We start from the raw sequence: 19,105 nt of genomic DNA, 5'->3' as shown, positions 1-19,105 counted from the left end.
ACCTGGGCCCCACTCCTAGAGGAGGGACAGCAGGCACAAGGGAGACGTAGGAGCAGCAAGCGGAGGGGCAAGTCTTGCTTGTCAAAAACGTCCAATGAGGCTTCTGATTTTAACTTCGAACCCCAAGACACAAATGTGTTTGGAATAAACATGTAAGAATCTACAATAACAGGTCATTCGATCTTTACAAAAACAAACAAAAAAATTCAACCTATTTTCTTCGCCCCGAAAGGGAGACGTCCTAACCGTTCCACTCTATGGCCCTGTCGGGGAGCGACTCGACCCTGGTGGCTGACGAACCTGAGAATCTGAGGTGTGACCGCCACCCACAGCGCCTCAGCTGACCTGAACTCGGAGCTGTCAGGGCGCACGCCACGTGGGGTACCCAGCACGCCCCAGCGGGTCCCTACACCAGCAGGGCCCTCTGCTGTCCCCACCCCCAGGATTCTCCTGACTCACCTCCACCTTCGAGTCAGGCCTCTGTGCCGATGCTGCCTGCTCAGAGGGCCCCCCGCACAGCCCCGTCTAAAGTCAAACAGCGCCTCCCGCTGCCCGCCCCTCACCTGAGCTCTTCCCCGCAGCCCGCTCTCAGCCTTTGAGTTAATAAGCATCTCTCTCTACGCCTGTTCCCCCTCATGTAAACTCCATGAAGGACGGGGTTCTGTTCGCTCCCTACTGTATTTAGAACAGTATCTATTAAATGAAGGAACCGAAGCGAACGATCTCATCATTCGGCTGCAAAACTGGGTCCGGGTTTACCTCTGGATTTTAAATCGCTCCGGATTTATTTTAAAACTGAGAACAAGTAAATTTAAGAAATATGTAAGATATTTAAAAGATATATGTGTATAACATAAATATGTGAAACATCAGGAATGTAATTTTACCTCTTCTAAATTGTAAAAATTAGATTAGTAAATACTTTGCTTTGGTTGTACGTTTCTATTTGTGTCTTAGCAAAGGGAAAGATCCAAACCTTGACTTGATATAAAAACCAGTTTGGAGCGGGAAGCATCGGTGGCATTTCGTCGCCACTCCCGGAGCACGGCTGGCGCCCGGGGCTCGAACGGGCTGCCCCAGGTCCTCACCCTCCCGCCAGCTTCCTAGCAGGCACCACGGCTCCTGGGACCACTCCTTCCTTCGGTCATCATGACAAGGGTTCTCTCAAAAAGAACACCCAACAAAGATGTCTATGACAGCCCTACGTGTGGGGGCGAGAGCAGAAAGAACCCAAACGTCCAACATCAGGGGACCCCTGAACAAACTCACGAATCCACACTGGGAAGCTACGCGGCCACGAACAAACATAACAGAACCTCGTCCGTTAACCTGGATGCCTGCGATGGGCCGTTAAGAGGAAGGACAAGCTACAAATGTCTATGTAATACGATGCCATTTCCATCCAAATAAATATCAACCACGAAACAGTGGGGACAATTATAACCTTTCTCCTTGCACATGGTTTCACTGGGCCAATTTTGTACTTTTAAAAGAACTTAATTATCGGAAAGTTTAAAGTTCATCAACACCCATTATATAAAACTGTGTCATATAAAACTCGCTGCAATGAACACTCAAACACTGTGAAGACGACCGCACGATGGAATGAGGGCTCCGGCTCGCACGCTAGCCGGGAGGCACAGACTCAAGTGTCACTGGCCAGCACTAAGTTGTGAAAATGACAATAGCTAGAACACGACTTCTTAAATGCTTTCATTGCTCAGGACTTCTCTGAAAGCGAAAGTGACTAATTCTCAATTCTCATTTCGCTCCCCACTGGAACCATGAAAATCCATCCTACGTAATTTATAGAAAAGCAATAATGAAAGATGATATCATCGCGTGCTGACTAACTGGCATCCTCGGACTATGGGGAAGGAGGAACGGCGCTGACAGAAGGGTCTGCTTCTCAAACGTCGCTACTCACCGCCAGCACCAAAGTTGACAACGTACTGAGAAAACAGGGCGTCCAGCTCGTCATACTGCACCAGCGCGTCTTCGAACTGCTGCAGCATCTCGAAAACGAAGGCAAGCTCCTCCTGCTCGCCCGACAGAGTTTAAAAAAAGCAAAAACACATATCAGCATTTTGAAACAGCGCTATTAAAGATTACAGCGGAGAAAAGCAAGAAGCACTGTGAATAACGCGTATGCTGTGCTGAGTAAAAACCAGTTTGATGACACGTCAACATTTCCGCAGGCGCAGGGAGGGGAGTGGACAGGAGAAGACCCAGAGTAGTTCTGGAGCCCCCGCGACCTGGCAGCGGCAACGGGACACCAGTCACCCTCGGTCCTCGGTATTCCCCTTGCCACCTCAGACTCACGCCTTTAACTGGAACTCTTCCAGGTGGAGGAGCTGGCCCCGTCCCCGCTCACTCATTCAGCCGGCTACTTATTCAGACCTACGTACATTCACATCTATTAACTTTATTCCACGGGTTAAAATCGGTCTGTCACTATCCACTTTGTCGCACGAGCTGTCCCAGCTTGGGCCCCGGGGAGACCCCTCTAGGCGGGCCCCCATCCTTTCTGTGCGCTTCCTCACTTGCTGGTTCTACGAGATATTCTGGGTCCCTCTGGTATCTTCCCTGCCCAGGCCTGGAACCAGCCAATCTGCAAGGAGCTCCGGCACCTTTTAGTGGACAATGGAGTTTAGAAACCAAGATCCTGGCAGTAGGTGTACTCACTGGTACTGAGGTATCACATTTTCTAGGCTGTCAGAGGACAGAGCTAGAAAATGTAAGTATGCGGTGTGTACTAAGCCTCAGGATGCACGTATACATCCATATTTCTGAATCGACCTATCCATCCAAAATGTAAGTATGCGGTGTGTACTAAGCCTCAGGACGCACATATACACCCGTATTTCCAAATCGACCTATCCATCCATCCGTCCGTCCGTCCGTCCATCCATCCATCCATCCGTCCACCCGCCCACCAAACCATGGGCTCACACTGACATCTCAGATTCCAATCCAATGCCGCTGGGTTTAGACGCCCCTCCCCCTTGCTCGTAACTCTTAGAAACTAGGTTTGACAAGCCTGAGGGGTGAAGAGACAGGCAACGTGAAAGCTCTGTAGGCCAACCGCACACGAAACCCCCTTACGTGTGCCAATCATCCGATGCAGCGCATACAAAGCAAGCATCAGGATGAGATAAACGTCGCACTTTCTCATTGGAACTGGTCTTTTATTGGTTCCAAGTGCATTATTTCTTCGGTAGTTAATACACACGTGATATTTAAGTGTGAAAATTATGCTTTTTCGGTCAAAATATGGTGACTAAGGACAAAGAATCCTGAGAGCAACATTCTTGTCACTCTGCGTGCCAGGAAGGTCCCCACTCCCCTAACCTGTACTACCGCACGTCCCTTTGTTCACTTAAAACTTTTCTTCTTAAAACGGAAAAAGAGCTGTTATAGATGACAATTGAAACATGTAGCCATCGTGTAAGCTGTAACAGAGAAACCAGCTTAAGGACTGTCTCTTACGGAAACCCGGACTGTGAACAAGAGGAGGAGACGCCCTAGGAAGTCACAGTGGGGCCAGGCGGGTGGCACCTTTCCCATCGGGACTGCCACCACTGCAGGACTCCCCTGCCCACGGCGCGTCCAGGGCGGACGCCCCAAGAGGCCCGAGACACTGATGGTCCCAGGGATACTCTGAGGACAAGGCCAGCTGCCGGCCCTGAAGCAGCAGGGAGCAATGTCAGTCACCAGGGAGATCATCTCTGGTCCCCCCCACCACCCACAACGGGCCGGGAGATGGAAATGTCTGTCAGCTACTACACTGGTCTCGAAACAGCCAACGAGAATGAGCAGCAGAGCTCCCCCTGACTCAGAAAGCAGCGGCGCGAGGGCAGGGCGGGCCGGGCCGGGCCGGGCCGGGCCGCAGCAGCAGGTACCTGGACCATGAAATACTCGCAGAAGCTCCAGCCGGGCTCCGTCCTCTTCTCCCTCAGGGTCCTCATGTCGTCCTCGAACTTGCCCAGGTTCTTGGTAAAAGACATGAGCAGCAACGTCCTGAGTTTGGTCAGGAAGGCGTTCCAGGACTCCTGAGTTCGAGAAGAGTCCTTCAGGGGGTCGGAGAGCACGACACACCTGCGGAGACACGAGTGAGCGGACTACCTGGAACATGCTCTCCGAGGCGCGCGGCTCCGCCCCGCGGCCGCGCCTTCCCACAGTGCGTGCTGACCCCCGCCCCGTCCTTCCATCCTCCCTCCCTCCCTCCTTCCACTGGTGAAAATCACGAGGCGAGCGCTGAGAATCCAGATTAGGAGAAGGCTCCATGCCACGTGGGCAGAAAGTGCTACTCCAAAGAGCTGCTGTGGAAAGAACTGGAAAGGAGAGGGAGTTAAGATGGGTCTTAAGACTCTGCCTCCACATTCTCTGCAAAAAAAAGCGATCGTGTCACAGTCGGTTCCCAAATCTCTTTTCCCCTGTCCCCCTCGAAAACCCCTTTTGGCTGCTGGACATAATAAATTAAGATTCCTTGGCAGGGAGCGTGAGGATGCCACACCTCGGTGCATCTAGCTGCCCCGCCTCCGCTGTCCCGCTCCCGCTTCGAGCCCACGGAGCTCCTTGTGCTGTCCCCTCCTGTCACCGCGCGTACTCCTATTCGCCCTTCCAAACGCAGCTCACTGAAGCCCCACCCAGCTGCCCCGCACTCTCAGCTGCTGGGACGACACTGGTCCCCAGGAAGTGCCATTGTTAACGCGTCCTCTTTGTGGGTCTGTCTCTCCCTCTAGACTGTGAACCCCCGCCCCGAGCGTGGCTGAGGACAGGGGTATAAATAATAAACAAGGCTTAGAAGAACGTGGCTTAACACGTAGGGACGATAAAGTCTCACCACAAAATGACTGTACCCGGGCTGTAAAAACCCTGCAGGAGTCCCCAGAGGACCTGGGGACGGCAACGTGTCCCACAGGCTGGACAGGGCAACTCTCTTTATCCTTGAAAATAATTTAGGAAGATGCAAAAATCTGAACTCAGAAATAATGCTCGAATCCTGATGTAAGCTTCACCATCGCTCCTCAGTTAATATTTTACCTGAATTACTCACAACAAGCGAAATGAGCAGACTTTAAGCTTCATTTCTCTGTGGCCCTCATCCCCTCGGAGGAAGAGCTCACTCTGGAGACTCAGCCCAGTCTCAAGGGTCCACAGGTGAGACACCAGCATGAAGAAGAACACTGAAAAGCCGGGGGCTGGCTTCAAGTGCTGTCACTCCGACCCTCTGGGAACTGTTTCTTCCCCTGAAGGACAGAGGGGTCCAGCCAGCTGACTCCCAAGGTCCCCAAGGGGTACTATGTGCTCATTCACTACTGAACTGCCAGAAGCCACCAGCTCAGCCGTTTTATCCACAAGGCCTCTCAGGGGTGTCATCACCAGCACTGTTCCCGACCACACAGAAGGAGACACAGACGAGATGCGCCCCCAGGGGTGGATGGGACGGGAACTGCCCCAAACACCAGCCTCGCAACAGCACCTCCCCAGGCACCTGGCTCTCAGCGATGACGGACTCGTTACGTTCTCTAAGCCTTGCTACGCCCTTCAACTCTCACTGCTTCTAGATCTTTTATAATAAAAAGCACGATGCTTCAGATATGCACACTGGGTCTCGACAGCTAACTCAGGTGGGGGGAGCCGAAGCGGCTCCTCAGGTCAGGGCCGAGCTGGAGGAGCAGCGTCCTCGGCGTCCAGTCCGCCACTCACAGAAGTGCAGCGGACCCAGCCCTGGGAGCTCCGCCAGTCAGGGGGACTGCTGCAGGCACAGACGACTAACAAGGCGACGCTCTGACTTCGCCATACTTGCCCAAAGCCTAAAAAATGCACAAAACCTCTACGGAGCAACTTTCCTTTGAGAGATTCATCCCAAGGACATAATAAGGATGTACACAGCGTCAGAGCTAGAGTGCTGCTTACGACAATCAGCAAGCAATGACTTGTGCGCCCAGCCGAGGGCCGTATGGGTAATTTATAGTATATGAACATGATGGAATATTGTAATAGTAACGGTGCAGAAATATATTTATCATTAAAAGGAAAAGTTACAATGTATTTAGTGAAAAAAGCAAGTACGAGACATTACGCGTAGTATTTTGCGGGCACACACGAATGTATGCAAAAGAGAAAAAGTCTGAAAAACAAACCAAATACTAAGAATATCTATTTTCTTTTTGCTCATTACCTTTTACTAATAAGTCTATAATGAACACGTAAATATTTCTAGTCAAGAATTAAATACAAGATTAAAAATACAATAAGCCACTTCAGGACAAAGTGTTCCAATATTTCGAAAAGCAGAAATTATACTGTCAAATAAAACAATTGTCAACACAGATGTTACTAAATTCAAATTTATAAAAATCTGAACCAGCTTTTTACATTAAAAAATAAACATTTGTCCAAGGTGACTTTGCAAAGGAATGAAAATCAAAACGTTAGAAGGCATGTTTAAATAGTGAAGATAAAATGTTAAAAATTTCAGTAAGTTAAGTTCTACATGTAAAGAATAGTCGTTAAAAGCAACTTACTTTTAAAGGGGCTCACCAGAAACACACTTCTGGCAATTAGATAAAAAATATAACGTAAGTTAAAAGTAATCAATAGGCACTTTGAAAATTACTATATAACTCTAACTTTCCTCAAGTTCCGACTAACACACTCCATTAATACCAACTTATTCACCTAATAAAATCCCAAACACACGATTCCTTCGTTCTCCAGGGCCATCTGGGCGTGCCTTTCACCGCTCCTGGTCCCCGGGCCCTCCGGCCCGCCACGCTCCGGGCCGTGGCAGCGACCTGCTCTGCCTTCTGAGAACAGAATCGCCGAGTGCCCGACGGCAGAGGGAAGCGGGCGCTCGTCACAGAGCACCTTGTCAGGATGCTAAGCCGATTCCTTCGGGATAATTTATGAACAACAGACCTTAAACAAAAACTCCCACAAGTCCAGATTCCACGAAATTTCTCTAAGATAAACCATATGCTCAACAACCTAATATTTTATTCAAACTATAAATAAAGAAACATTTTGAACATTACTAGAAAGGAAGCCACATGTAGCTCCTGGTGGCCCTGACACAGGACGAGTGGCAGAGTCAGTTGGCCAGGGCAGTCTGGCTGGCACTCCCGGCCACAGCCCCAGGGTCCCTTCCCTCGGCTCCCTCAGCCCCGCCCTGTGCTGCGTTCTCAGGGGGGCTCCTTCACCCCAGAGCGAGCCAGCGCTCCTACTACTCCGGGCTCCTGCCGCACTCTGGGGCCTCTGCCTGAGCACATGCCATCCTGGCGACCACGGGTGAGATGACCTGGGTGTGAGCAGCGCCCGCCTCTGCCACTAGACCCCGCCATACCAGAACGTGGACCAAGCTCCCCACTGCAGGACCTGAGAGAGTTAACGTGTTGAACTGCGTGACACGGACTGGAATCCCATGGCATTGGGACGTGCTGGCCGGGGCACCGCTGACGATGGGGGACGTGTGCACCCCGGGAGAGCGCGCGGGCCGGGCAGAGAGTGTGAGGGGGCACTCGGCCCGAGCAGCGTGGAGGCCAGCGCCCCGGCCAGCGCCCCGGTGGCCCCTTACTGTGCCTGAGGGAGCTCAAGGCAGCATCTTACGTCGCTCCTAGGATCTCTTACTAGGTGTAGAGGTAAACAAAACACGGGGTCCCAAAGACAAAAACCTTTAAGGAATCATGCTGCCCATGGGGACTATGAGACTCCTCAAAGCCCTCCCTACGCCAAGGCCCAGTGCCAGTCTTCAGAAAGGGGACCCACTGCGGCCCCTCCCTCGGTCACTGGGCCACAGGACCTCTCCTCCCAGGCAGGACACTGGGGGTCACTGTGCACAGGTTTTGGTTGCCGGACCAGGAACTCCACGAGGAGGGACCTGGTCCTCTCGACGGCTCCATCTTCACGTGCTCGAGGGCCGGGCTCACCGCAGTGGCGCACCCAGCGGACGTCACTGCCCGGCAGCCAGCAGTCTGGACCACCCAGAGACCAGCCCGGTGAGCTAAAATTAAAGGTGCACTTACCTGTCACTCTGCTTGTTGCAGAAATCATTTCTTATCTTGTCCACGATAGAAGTTCGGGGAAGGATATTGGTTTTGTTTTTTTTCTTGGCGTCATTTTCAACTAACACTATTAACCAGTCCGCAGAGCTGTGGGCTTTCAGAGCGTTCTGCCACTTGGTGAGGTCGTCCTTTACTGTCGCTTTGTACACTTCGGTATCCTAAAGAGAAAGACGTCACTGTGAACAGAAGTTAGCCAATCCCTCCCATTTACACGGCAAAATGTATCTAGTAACGGAATGTGGCGGCCACAGGGTTCCACAGCTCGGGGTGGGGACGCTCCAGGAGACGTCTAGCTCCGAGCCACGTCTGCAACGCTCTGGGCAGGCTCAGTGCCCTGGCCGTGGCACACGTTCTCCCCAAACACTGAGGACACCGAGGGACGATCTTTCGATGTCACAGAGGAAGAGACTGAGTCACAGAGCGCAGGAATCTGCCGACAGCAACGCGGTCGCTAGGGAAGTTGGGACTTTAAACCCAGGTCGGCATGGCCGAAGGCCCTGTGCCCAAGCACTGCAGCCATCCATCCCATCGCCATGTGCCCTGCTCTGATGGCGGAGGCGAGTGGCCCCTCCACCACAGGCTGGCTGTCGTCGCAGGGCCCAGGCGACACACACGAAGCCCAGGCCAGCCTCCCAGCAGCATCCTCCGCGGGCCCTCGGCGCAGTGAGCCTCCAGGGCCACTGCCACCTCGATGCCACTCACGGACCACAGCAGGGGCAAAGAAACTTCAGATGCAAACGCAAGGAACGAGGGCCACCTGGGCCTTCTTGAAAGCTATTCTGATTCCCACGGATTGACAGGAGCTGCTTCGGCCTCAGCGCTCCAAATGCCGGCGGGCCGGAGGGCACCGGCCCGCACACCACCCGCTGTGCCCGGCCCGTTCTCCGTCGGAGACGAGCAGGGGGACGGGGATTCTCCTTGCTGTTTGTTACCATTTATAACTGCCCTTCAGTCCGTGCGTCGACTCTGCGTCCAGAAGACGCAGAGCGAAAATCTAAAACCAACATGCTGAATTCCTCTTAAAACGAGGCTTTTAAAAACCTTTGGAAACTACCATTAACAGCCACAGCTGAAACACCCACCTTCGCCTCTTTTACTGCTCGATTCCTTATTATCCCGCCCGTATCTTCTCTAGATTTTTTCGTCTCTCGAATGACACTCACGCAGACATATGAGAAATGATTGATCCACAAATGTGTTAAATCTCAAGTTCTGTATCCAGTCCCTCTTTTGGTTTAATGAGTAAGTGAAAAGTTCCAAAAAGCAGTACTTATCATCTTTAGCCTAACTTTAAAAGCTGCTATGTCCTCGGTTCAAACTAGAAGCAAGACTTTCGGCTTAAAAGTTAAGAGGAAAACCACCCTGCAGAAGTCGATTTCTTGAGAATGACTGGCCTCGGGTACCGCGCACTCCCCGCAGCATGGCGGCGCTGGACTCACAGTTCAGACTTCACATCGCGGGCTTCTGCCAGATCTCTGAGGCCCAAATGCATCATCCCGCCCAGAAGACGCAACCAAAGGCCAGGGCCAGCCGCCATAGACCCCAACCACCTCATCCGAAGGGCAGACGCAAACCACAAGGCCCCACCTGGCCAAGGAGCAGCGAGGAACCGAGAAGCACAGGGCCTGGTCCCAGGCACCCTTCGCCAACCGCCGGCCCCACCCCCACCCGGCTTCCTGCACTGGGGGAGGGCTGCTGTACCCCGTCTGAGCCGCCCTGCTCTGCTTGGGCAAGAGAGTCTCCAAGCAGCAGGCAGCAGGGTTCCCCAAAGCTCTGGGGGACTCAGGGGTAATGGTCTAGCCCACTCCGTGCGATAGTGAGCAGACAAGGGACAGCACTAAGTAGATTAAGTGACTCTTCAGAAGGGAGCCCAGGTGAGCCGGTGAGTTGAGGATCTCTCAGGAAAACAAAGCCAACAGAGGAAGACCCGTTAGCGCGGAGGGCTGGGGCCGGGAGGGCGCCGGAGTGCGGAGCAGCTCTGCCCGGGCAACACTAAACAGGGTAAAGAGGGCATCACGTGCAAAATGTGGGACCCCAAGTGAGATGCTGAAGGATGGGGCCGGCATGGGGTGTCTGCGGCCTGCAGGGGCCCACCCTATGGGGGAGACCTTGCCCAGGGTGCTGTGGGTTAAGGAAAGGGAGGAGGGGGGTGGTCCAGCATAGAGCGTCTGGCCCGCTGCAGGGAGCGGGGTGCAGAGTCAGGACAGTGCTCACTGACAGCGAGTATCCCATGCCAACATAAGGAGAATGATGAGTGCCTGGCGTCTCGAGCCAGAGACGGGAGCTCCAAATACAGAAGGGGACACAGACTCACCCTGTGGTGTGCGGCTGGGGCTGGCTCATGTGCGTACACGTGTGTGTGCAAGCACAGACACATGGAAACACACACACACACGTTCTCCAGCTGGGTCCACTGACAGCTCAACAGCACAGAGCGCAGCTGGCTCCAGATCTGTTCTGAAATACCGTTTCCCACTAAAAGAACCAGGGCTCCTGGGACAAACGGCTGACCCCAGGGCTGCGGCAGGGGAAGGACAGGATGACCCTGGAAAACCCTGTATGAGCGGGTGCTCAGAGAATGAGGATATCCCGAAAGATCACAGAAGCCAAACCTGGGACAATCTGAGCATTGAAATAATGACAGTAATGGATTCCACCCCAAAATCTAGAAAGTGATGTGTATACTGCTATCAGCCATTGCATGGGGCTACCACTTCCAAGATGAAGGGACAGGGACCACACTGACACAATCACCTGAAACAATCTCCCCGCTCCCCACCCCACAGAAAAAAAAACATGAATCAAGGGTTTTCAAGACCTTGGACATCAAGCAATGAAGGACAGAGAACCCCCAAGAGAAGAAGCGAGTGTGGTGAGCCCCCAAGTGGCCCAGATGACTCACGGAGGGGATGAGGCAGAGCCCAACAGTCCTCGCATGCAGGGGACTGAGCTGGGGTCCTGGGAGATGAAGGCAGCTGGCTTCACAGGAGGATGCGGTGCTCACAGATCTACAGCCTCAAGACTTGGTGGACAGCTCGCCTGCGCCCCCTGGTGCCAGCTGTGGGGTTTGAAGGCTGGAGCGAGACGGTGACCACCTGTGTGCTTGCTGGCAGACACACCAGCCTATCCGCCATGACCTGCTGGGCTGCACACACCCAGTTGGCCTTCCCAGAGGGGCACTGACTTCCTCATAGAATGGTGGCTGGGAACCAGAGCGAGCACCTCAAGAGGACCGGCAGAAGATATATTACCTTTTATGACTTAGTCTCAAAACTCACAGTGTCCTTCCTGCCAGAAGTCCACCCAGATTCAACTGGAGGAAACACAGACATAGCCTCTCAATGGAGGGGTGTCCCTGCCATGTACTGAAGAGCTGTGACATGGCCCATACTGGTCCAGCCATTTTTGGAAAATGAAATTTGTACAACTATTTGATTCAAAAATTTATATGGAAAAGAAAATGTATACCAGCCAAGAGATATATTTTAAAAGAACAGACATCAATACATATTACAAATATGTAATAATTAAAAGTCTGAAAAAAGATAAGATAAAAGTCTGATCTGGGCACAGAATAGACAGTGATCAACAGAACCGAAGTATCCAGAATACTGTGCACACAGGATGTTGGTTTAAAATAAAGGAGACATCTTCAATAAGTGAGAAAAAGGCAAAAGACAGACAATTATAAAATGAAGTTAGGCCAATTTTCTACTGTTTTAGACTCCAATATTAGGCCTCAAATCCTCACAGCTCCTATCATTCAAAAAATTACTTGAAGCTATACAGGTCAAAACATAAAACACAAATTATAAACTTATTAAAAGAAAATATAGGAGAAAATCAGTTATCTTAGACAAGGTCTTCCGAAACATGATACACTACTCAGAAATCATTTTTTTAAATGACGTCTTTCACTCCATAAAAATTATACTACTTAGAAAGATCTATGCACTAAATGATTCGTCGACCACTATACAAAACTAACGACAGAAGATGCAAGAGAAAGAAACACATCGGTAAGAGAAGGCTTAAGCACACCACCGTCAGTCAGAGACAGTTCACGAGGACAAAACACAAACACAAACACCTCGACGTCATCAGTAAGACAGCTCTTACGAATACACACTTAATGTTATAATCTGAAAATAAAGGAGATATTCTCAAACACACATGGAACATTCACAAAAACTGATCACTTACTAGGTCACAGAGAAAAAAATAAGTTTCATAAAGCAGAAATATTAAAAACAATGCTCTGATCATAATGCAATAAAATTAAAAATTAAAAAATGTTAAACCTTTCTGGAAAGTAAAAACTTTCTGTTATACTGTTGGGTAAAATGAACAACACAGACAGAAAACAGAGAATTTCTGAAAAATAATGATATAACATTGGGATATATTTAAGTTCACAGCTTTAAAGACCCATAGCAATAAAAAAAAATAAAACTAAATGGATTCTCAACTCAAAAGAACTACAAAAAGAATAAAGAAAATCATAAGAAATGAAAGAAATAAGAAAAATGAAACTGGAAATTAAACAGAAAGCATTAATAGTATATCAGGTTAATAAATTAAAACCTTGATTCTCTGGAAGAATCAACATACTAGCTAATTTAATCAAAGAAGAAAAGGGGAAAATACCAATACGCAGCATACAAAACAATGACAGGGAAATACCTATTGACACAGAGCACATTTTAAAAGTCAAAAAAAGACGACACATCCCAATGAAAGTATATCTAAAACTTAACTAAGAAAAACAGTTTATCAAAATTGACAAATGGCTAAAACAGACCAATTTCCAAGAAAGGGATACAGAAAGCGATCACGGAGTCTCCCACAGAAAGTGCCAGGCCCAGACGGTTTCGCAAGAGGATTCCATCAAATCGAAGAGACCAGCGATTTCAGAAATAGAAAACTTAAAAAATATTTCCGAATTCTTTTTATAAATCAAGTGCAACACTGATACCTAAACCTGATAAAGATGGCGCCCAAAAAGTTATAGAGCAATCGCTATATTTTGAATATAGATGCAAACATCCTAAAGTGAACAGACACCAAAACTATATTAATGACTTTGACCAAGAGGGATTTATACCAGGAATGCAAGTATGGCTCCTAATAAGAAACCCACTAACATAACTCAACGCATGAGTCCATCTAAGTGGAAAAAATCACATGATTATCTCCAAGGAGTCTGAAAAGCCCTTCATCAAGTTCAGCGACGTGTTCCTAATAGAAACCCTTGAGAAGAGGGAGCGATGTACGTGCTGCACACACTCGCGGCGCGGAGGGCGGACGGGCCGGGCAGAGGAGCGCGCGCCGTCGGTCTGGGAAAGTGTGAGCTGCAAACGATCGCCGCACTCTTCGAAGGTCGCTCCGGGCTGGAGCCCGGGTGTGGCCATTCTGCAGCTGTTTCACGCGTGCCGGAGGACAGAGCGCGTAGGCGGATGTGTGGACGGTGTCAAGAGTCAGGGCGGACACAGACGCGAAAGGAGGAAAGGCCAGAAACAGCCCTGGGGCCGAGCTAGGACCACGGGCGGCAGTCCCGAGCCTCGGCCCGCTGACACAGCCTTCCGCGGCCCCCTCTACCATGCGGCTCCGTGGTGGCCCGTGGTGGCCAAGGCAGCAGCGCCTTGGGAGGAGACGGCTGACTCCAGAACAAGAGCAGCAAAGGACAAGCTTCTGGAACGCCCTGCTGTGCTGGGAAGTAAGAACGCTCAAAAAGCGCAGGGGCCAGTGTTAAGCGACCCTCACTCGCCGCATCCGGGACAACCTGAGCGTCACACCACGCGAGTAAAGCGGACCGGCTACGAAGCACCAAATTAATCGAAAACCCAGGCGGGCTCTCTCCCGGAGCAGAGCGAGGCGTCTGCGACCTGGGTACAGACTGGCCGGAGAGCCGCCGCCGCCGGGCGCCGGTCTCAGCGCCAACGAAGCTGACTCCCGGGGCGGCTGACTTCCTGGCGGCGAGGGGAAAAGAGCTGCAGCACGGAGACAGGACGATGAGCCGACATTACCACTGGGGGGCAGCAGAGAGAAGAGTCACCGGACCAGGGCAGCTGTCCCCGCGCTGTCCCCGAGGCTGTCCCCGAGGCTGGCCCGAGGCTGGCTCTGGGAACGTGGACTTTGGGAGGGTTCCCACCACCGTGTGACCAGAGTGCTTCGTGGGGCCTAAACCGTCTGCACGGACGCGATGGCTGTGCTGGCACCTGCTCCCCCTCTGGATTCTGGGACTTGAGGCCGTGCCGGGCAGAGGTGCCATGTGACTGGCTCCCGATAAAAATCCTGGGCGAAGAGCTCCCTGACAGACACCTCGCAGGTGCTGTCACACTCCAAAAGTGCACGGGGTGAGGGCCGAGGAAAGCAGGTGTGGGCTTTGGGTCCTCTCCCATTAAAATTACGAAAACTACTTCTGCCTCCTCAGACTCAGGGGAAAGCGTCACCATAGGCAATGATTTATGTATTCTGTATATTGCTAAATATGTCTTATTAGAGTCAAAACAGACAGGAAGGAACAGACAGGAAGAATGACCCACAAAATTTTAGCTCATGACAGATGAATTCTGCCAAAAATGGAAGTTTACTTCTGGATTCAGGAACACACAAACGCAAACTGCCAGCACAGGCCACAACACCGAGGGCAGAAACGCCTGCTCGCGGCGCAGGCAGTCGCCAAGTGCCACCTGCGACAGACACTGACCATGAAGAAGGAGGGCACGGCCGCTGCCCGCAGAAAGTCTACAAACCAGCAAGGACAGGGCTGACCAGTAACCGCTGTGCCGGCGAACACATGAAGTTACGAAAACAAAGCCAGTACTAAAAGTACCAAGTGACCACGAGGGCACAGTGAGATGGCCACAAGAAGCTGAAACACAGGAAGTGAGCTTGTGTTGAGTGATTGCCACAGGTGCGACACACTGGCCCGGGGCGGAAATACGCGACAGAACCATATACTTGGCTGAGGAACACGGAAAAGAGAAAAACACCAAAATGAAGAGCAAAAATCAAACTTGAACTAACGTAAAATAACACTGAATGTCAACTACAAGCGAAAAATAAGAAAAAGGTTTTTTCAAGTGAACTTGAAAAATGACAGTTGTCTTAAGCAAACCTAGGCCCGTGAATTCCAGCCCTGTTCCGCGACACGCTCTCGGACCGTCCCCTGGACGAGTACTCACGCAGCATTCTGCCCAGTAAACATGGAGGAAGGGGAATGTGAGCAGGGCCTTGTTCCCCTCCTTGGCCAGCAGTTCCTCCTTGAACTGAACGAAGTTGGACTCCAGGTGAATCATCCTTGGAGCCCGGCCGTACGACCTGTAACAGTTTTGAAAAGTCACTGAGAAAAACTTAAACAATGTTCAGCAGAAAAAGAAAAATACAACAATGATCTAATCATTCCTGAGTTCAGAAATACAGAGAAAATATTCACCCTGAATAACAACTGTAACAGTCTGTCCAAAAAGATTCTATAGATTGTTTTAAACGTGGTTCACATTTACACGTCCAAGCTTCTTCTCCATAAAATCTTTTTTAACTCAACGATACGTGCATGGTGACAGTGTATGTAACCAGGGCTACTGGCCCTGTCTGACAAAAGCGGACCTCACTCGGGGTTTAACCCATTCCGTTCCGTCAGTCACCACAGAGAAGCTTCCCCGGCATGCAAAGCGCAGTGTGAAGCTACGAAAGTTTTGAAGCGCCCAGATTCTTCCATGAAACTCTGTGTTATCCAGAAAGGGGGCTGTCCGGGGAGAGAACAGGGTGTAGTCTGCACAGCACAAACGAAACTGTGGCACCCCACGCCCTTCTGCTCAGCCCAAGAGGAAAATACAGACATCCCACAAGCTACAAACGTCTACTCTAAGGCTAGCCAAGGATATGAACGCAATTTTGTTATACTTCTAAAAATAAATGACACCACGTGTCTTTTTCCCACACCTTTATTTTCCGTCTCACAGGTGGCCACATTTAAAGAGTTGACACCAGCCGTGCTGACGCGACCACACGAAGGCTTGACTTATTTACACCCCATTTGAGGCTGTTTTTTCCTGTCCCTTATGAGATTAATCGAGTTCTTTTTCCATCTTTTTTCTCAGCTGGTTTGAAAGTTTAACCATCTATTTCCATTCTGCTGTTGGTTACATTTTTACGTTTGAAAGTTTAACCATCTATTTCCATTCTGCTGTCGGTTACATTTTTAAGATGTACAAACTTAAATTTTCTTTCAAAGACTAAAATAAACGTGCATCCTCTTCGAATTAGACAAGAAAGACAATATGTTTTTTTCTTTCTTCCAAATGTCTGGAATTTTAGTTTTCATTTCAGAAGGATACCGTAATGTTAGCAAAATATTTGTATGACTTGTTTGCTGGCAGTTGCTTCTTTCATCTTGTGAATTCCACGTTCATTTTTCTTCTTGTTGAGATGTATCCTTTAATTATTTCAGACAGGGTGGTAAGGGTCTGATCAGGTACATCTTAAACGGTTATTTACTGCGCTATTTCCCAACCACCTCCACGTGTGGCAAGAGGTAACCAGAATATTGGAATGGCACTCTGCAGAAAATAATGCAGGTGTCTCTGCGCAGCCAGGAGTGACAGATCGGGGCCCCCGGCAGTCCTGAGCCCAGCTGGCCCCCCACGGCCTGAGGGGAACAGACTCCCTCGGCACCTGTCTGGTTCAGGCCCATGGCGGAAGGCCGTGACAGTCCTCCGTCTAGCACGAGAGTTCCAGGGTCAAAGGTATCTGCCCTCAGTACTTTAAGAAGACTCTCCTTAAATGTACTATTTTGGGCTGCATTTTAAATGTGAGAGATCACAAATTTGGTTTTTCTTTCCTCGGTTTTCTGGGCATGCGTCGTTTCCCGCCTCGCTGTCACGCTGCTTGCCTGGCAGGCTCCTGCAGTCCGACTCACTTCTGGAGAAGTCTTGATTCTTCTGGTTCTTCAAATACTGCCTGTCCGCCATTCTCTGTTCCTGCCTCCGAAACACCAGTTAGAGGGACGCTAGAATTTCTGGATTTATCCTCCATGTCTCAGCTTTTCCTCCCTGTTCTTCGTCGGCAGCTCTTAGCAGTAAACTCACGTTTCCAAGCTCAGACTTCCAGCTCACTCATTTGCTCTTCAGCTACACAGCTGTTTGCTGCATCTAGCAAAGTTTCTGCTTCGATGTTTTTTAACTCTAAGAACTAATCAATTAAAATTTTTATCAAAGTATATTTTTCTCTCTCACACACATAGCCTGCTTCTCACTGTTCCCTGCTCACGCCTTCTGCCACCATCCTTCCCAGCCTGGTCTTGCCCTCACCTACCAAGGTCCAGGGCCCTGTCACCTGTTGGGGACTCGCCTGCTCCTTGGGGAGCCATCTCCACAGACATATAGGGCTTGGCTTTCTCTCCCAACTCCTCCACCTCCCCTGCTTCCACCAAATAGGTGTCCACACATCTCTGCTGCCAGCGCCTGCGTCCCCCTTCTCTGTCCTTGTGCATCTGCCTCCCTGGTCCCTTCCCTCATTGCGTGGGCTTGAAGGTGAAGGGATGAATGCGTATGTTAAGTATATGTAATCTACGTAGCTTATTTAGGGTTTTTTCCCCCTGATAACCCCTTTCTTGTTTCATGGACACTCTTATCTTTCCAACTGTGTAAACAACGTGTACTTATTTGAAACCCACTTCAGGTGACCCCGCTGTTCAGGCGCCTAGCTCCTGACTCACTGAGTACTCTCTCTCGCTCACAGCACTGGGTGTCCTCAAAGGCCTAAGCAATTTTTCTGTAAGAGAGTTCTCCTACGCTCTGCACGCTATGTTAAACCGTAGGAATTAAATACATTCCTGTAACAACAACTGGGCTTAAAAATTAGACGAGAATAGAGAACCTGGGTGAGTTGTCCCCAGAAAACCACACTAAGTCCTCATGGTTCTGGGTACAAACCCGTGGCCGAAAAGGAACAACGCAGCAAGAATCGCAATTACATGAACTTGAATAAAAGGAAATTTATCTACCTGGGTTAAAATCAGATTAGCCATTAACAAATCAAGATCCAAACGTTTTCTAAAAACAACAGCTTACCAGAAGGAAGTTTTCTAGTAAGATAGTTCAAAATCGATTGCTCCCTCTGAACGAGTCATTAGATGAATGTGCACAACAGGGTGGCGGGGGTACTTGACGCGACCTCTCTCATTGCTCCCCTAACTTTTCTGAACTGTCTCCCCGCGTGCTTTCTCGTCCTTAAGAGCCCGCGGGAAGGCGCTTGGGGTGGAAAGGCCCCGCCTTCCGCTGTAACCTAACGTGGGGTCCTGGGGTCGTGGGGTCGTGGGGTCGGAGTGAGTGGCCACCATGCCTGTGCCTTGAAGGCGTTCTGGCGCGCCCCGAGGACTGAGCAGCCGTTCCCAGAAAAGCGGGCCTACAACTCAAAGGAACCGTGTTGCTTCCCGTGAGGAAGTCGGCGTGTTCCTGAGTGCGGCCCAGGGGCTGCGCCGCCCGTCGGTGTCTGGGCAGCACCCCAGGGCCCGGGCCGGCCTGGCACGGCCGCGCTGCTCACCGCCGCACCCACCGCACCTTCTCCACTCCATGGGCTCCCGGGGCAGCTGCTGGGACAGCGTGGGGTAGAGAGACGTGAACAGGTTCTGATCTCCAGCACCTGCAACGGAACAGAGAGACCCGGTTACGACGCTTTTAGGCAGATGTGGGCTAAATAGGCTGTGAAGTTATTCAACTGGTGATCAGACAGTTTTATACGCAGTGCAATGACATCACGAGGTTGTCTCACAGCTGACATAACCGGGCTCTAGAAAATCCGGCCCTCGCCACGAGTGATCAGCCTCGAGAGAACCACCAGAAAATTCCAGCAGAGAAGGAAAGCCGGAGAGATGCACGTGAACTTGTCACCAAAATAAACTCGGTGTGCACCGGAATGCCAGGAGCCAAAACCCGCAGGACCCTCTCCGTGCGCGCACACGCCGCAAAGCACCGGCCCTGCGGTCACTCCCAGGGGACAAGGACAACGCCCGGATTTCAGAGAGGGACATG

General features: G+C 50.7%; 1 protein-coding gene across 1 annotated transcript in view; it reads right to left on the bottom strand.

The window, feature by feature from the left end:
• TRAPPC10 (trafficking protein particle complex 10) overlaps positions 1-18,783 on the bottom strand; it is a gene marked incomplete at its 5' end in the record, with an annotated part of 54,388 nt that extends 35,605 nt beyond the window's left edge. Inside the window, 5 exons of the mRNA XM_025040309.1 lie at positions 1,928-2,039; positions 3,903-4,098; positions 8,031-8,227; positions 15,257-15,392; positions 18,635-18,783. Of these exons, the coding sequence (XP_024896077.1) occupies positions 1,928-2,039; positions 3,903-4,098; positions 8,031-8,227; positions 15,257-15,392; positions 18,635-18,783 (790 nt within the window). The remainder of the gene's footprint in view (positions 1-1,927; positions 2,040-3,902; positions 4,099-8,030; positions 8,228-15,256; positions 15,393-18,634) is intronic.
• Positions 18,784-19,105: the final 322 nt, after the last annotated feature.

Source organism: Pteropus alecto, unplaced genomic scaffold, assembly GCF_000325575.1.
Source record: "Pteropus alecto unplaced genomic scaffold, ASM32557v1 scaffold339, whole genome shotgun sequence".
Taxonomy (NCBI): domain Eukaryota; kingdom Metazoa; phylum Chordata; class Mammalia; order Chiroptera; family Pteropodidae; genus Pteropus; species Pteropus alecto.
Note: the sequence above shows the minus strand (reverse complement) of the source record. Positions and strands in the feature narration are given on the sequence as shown.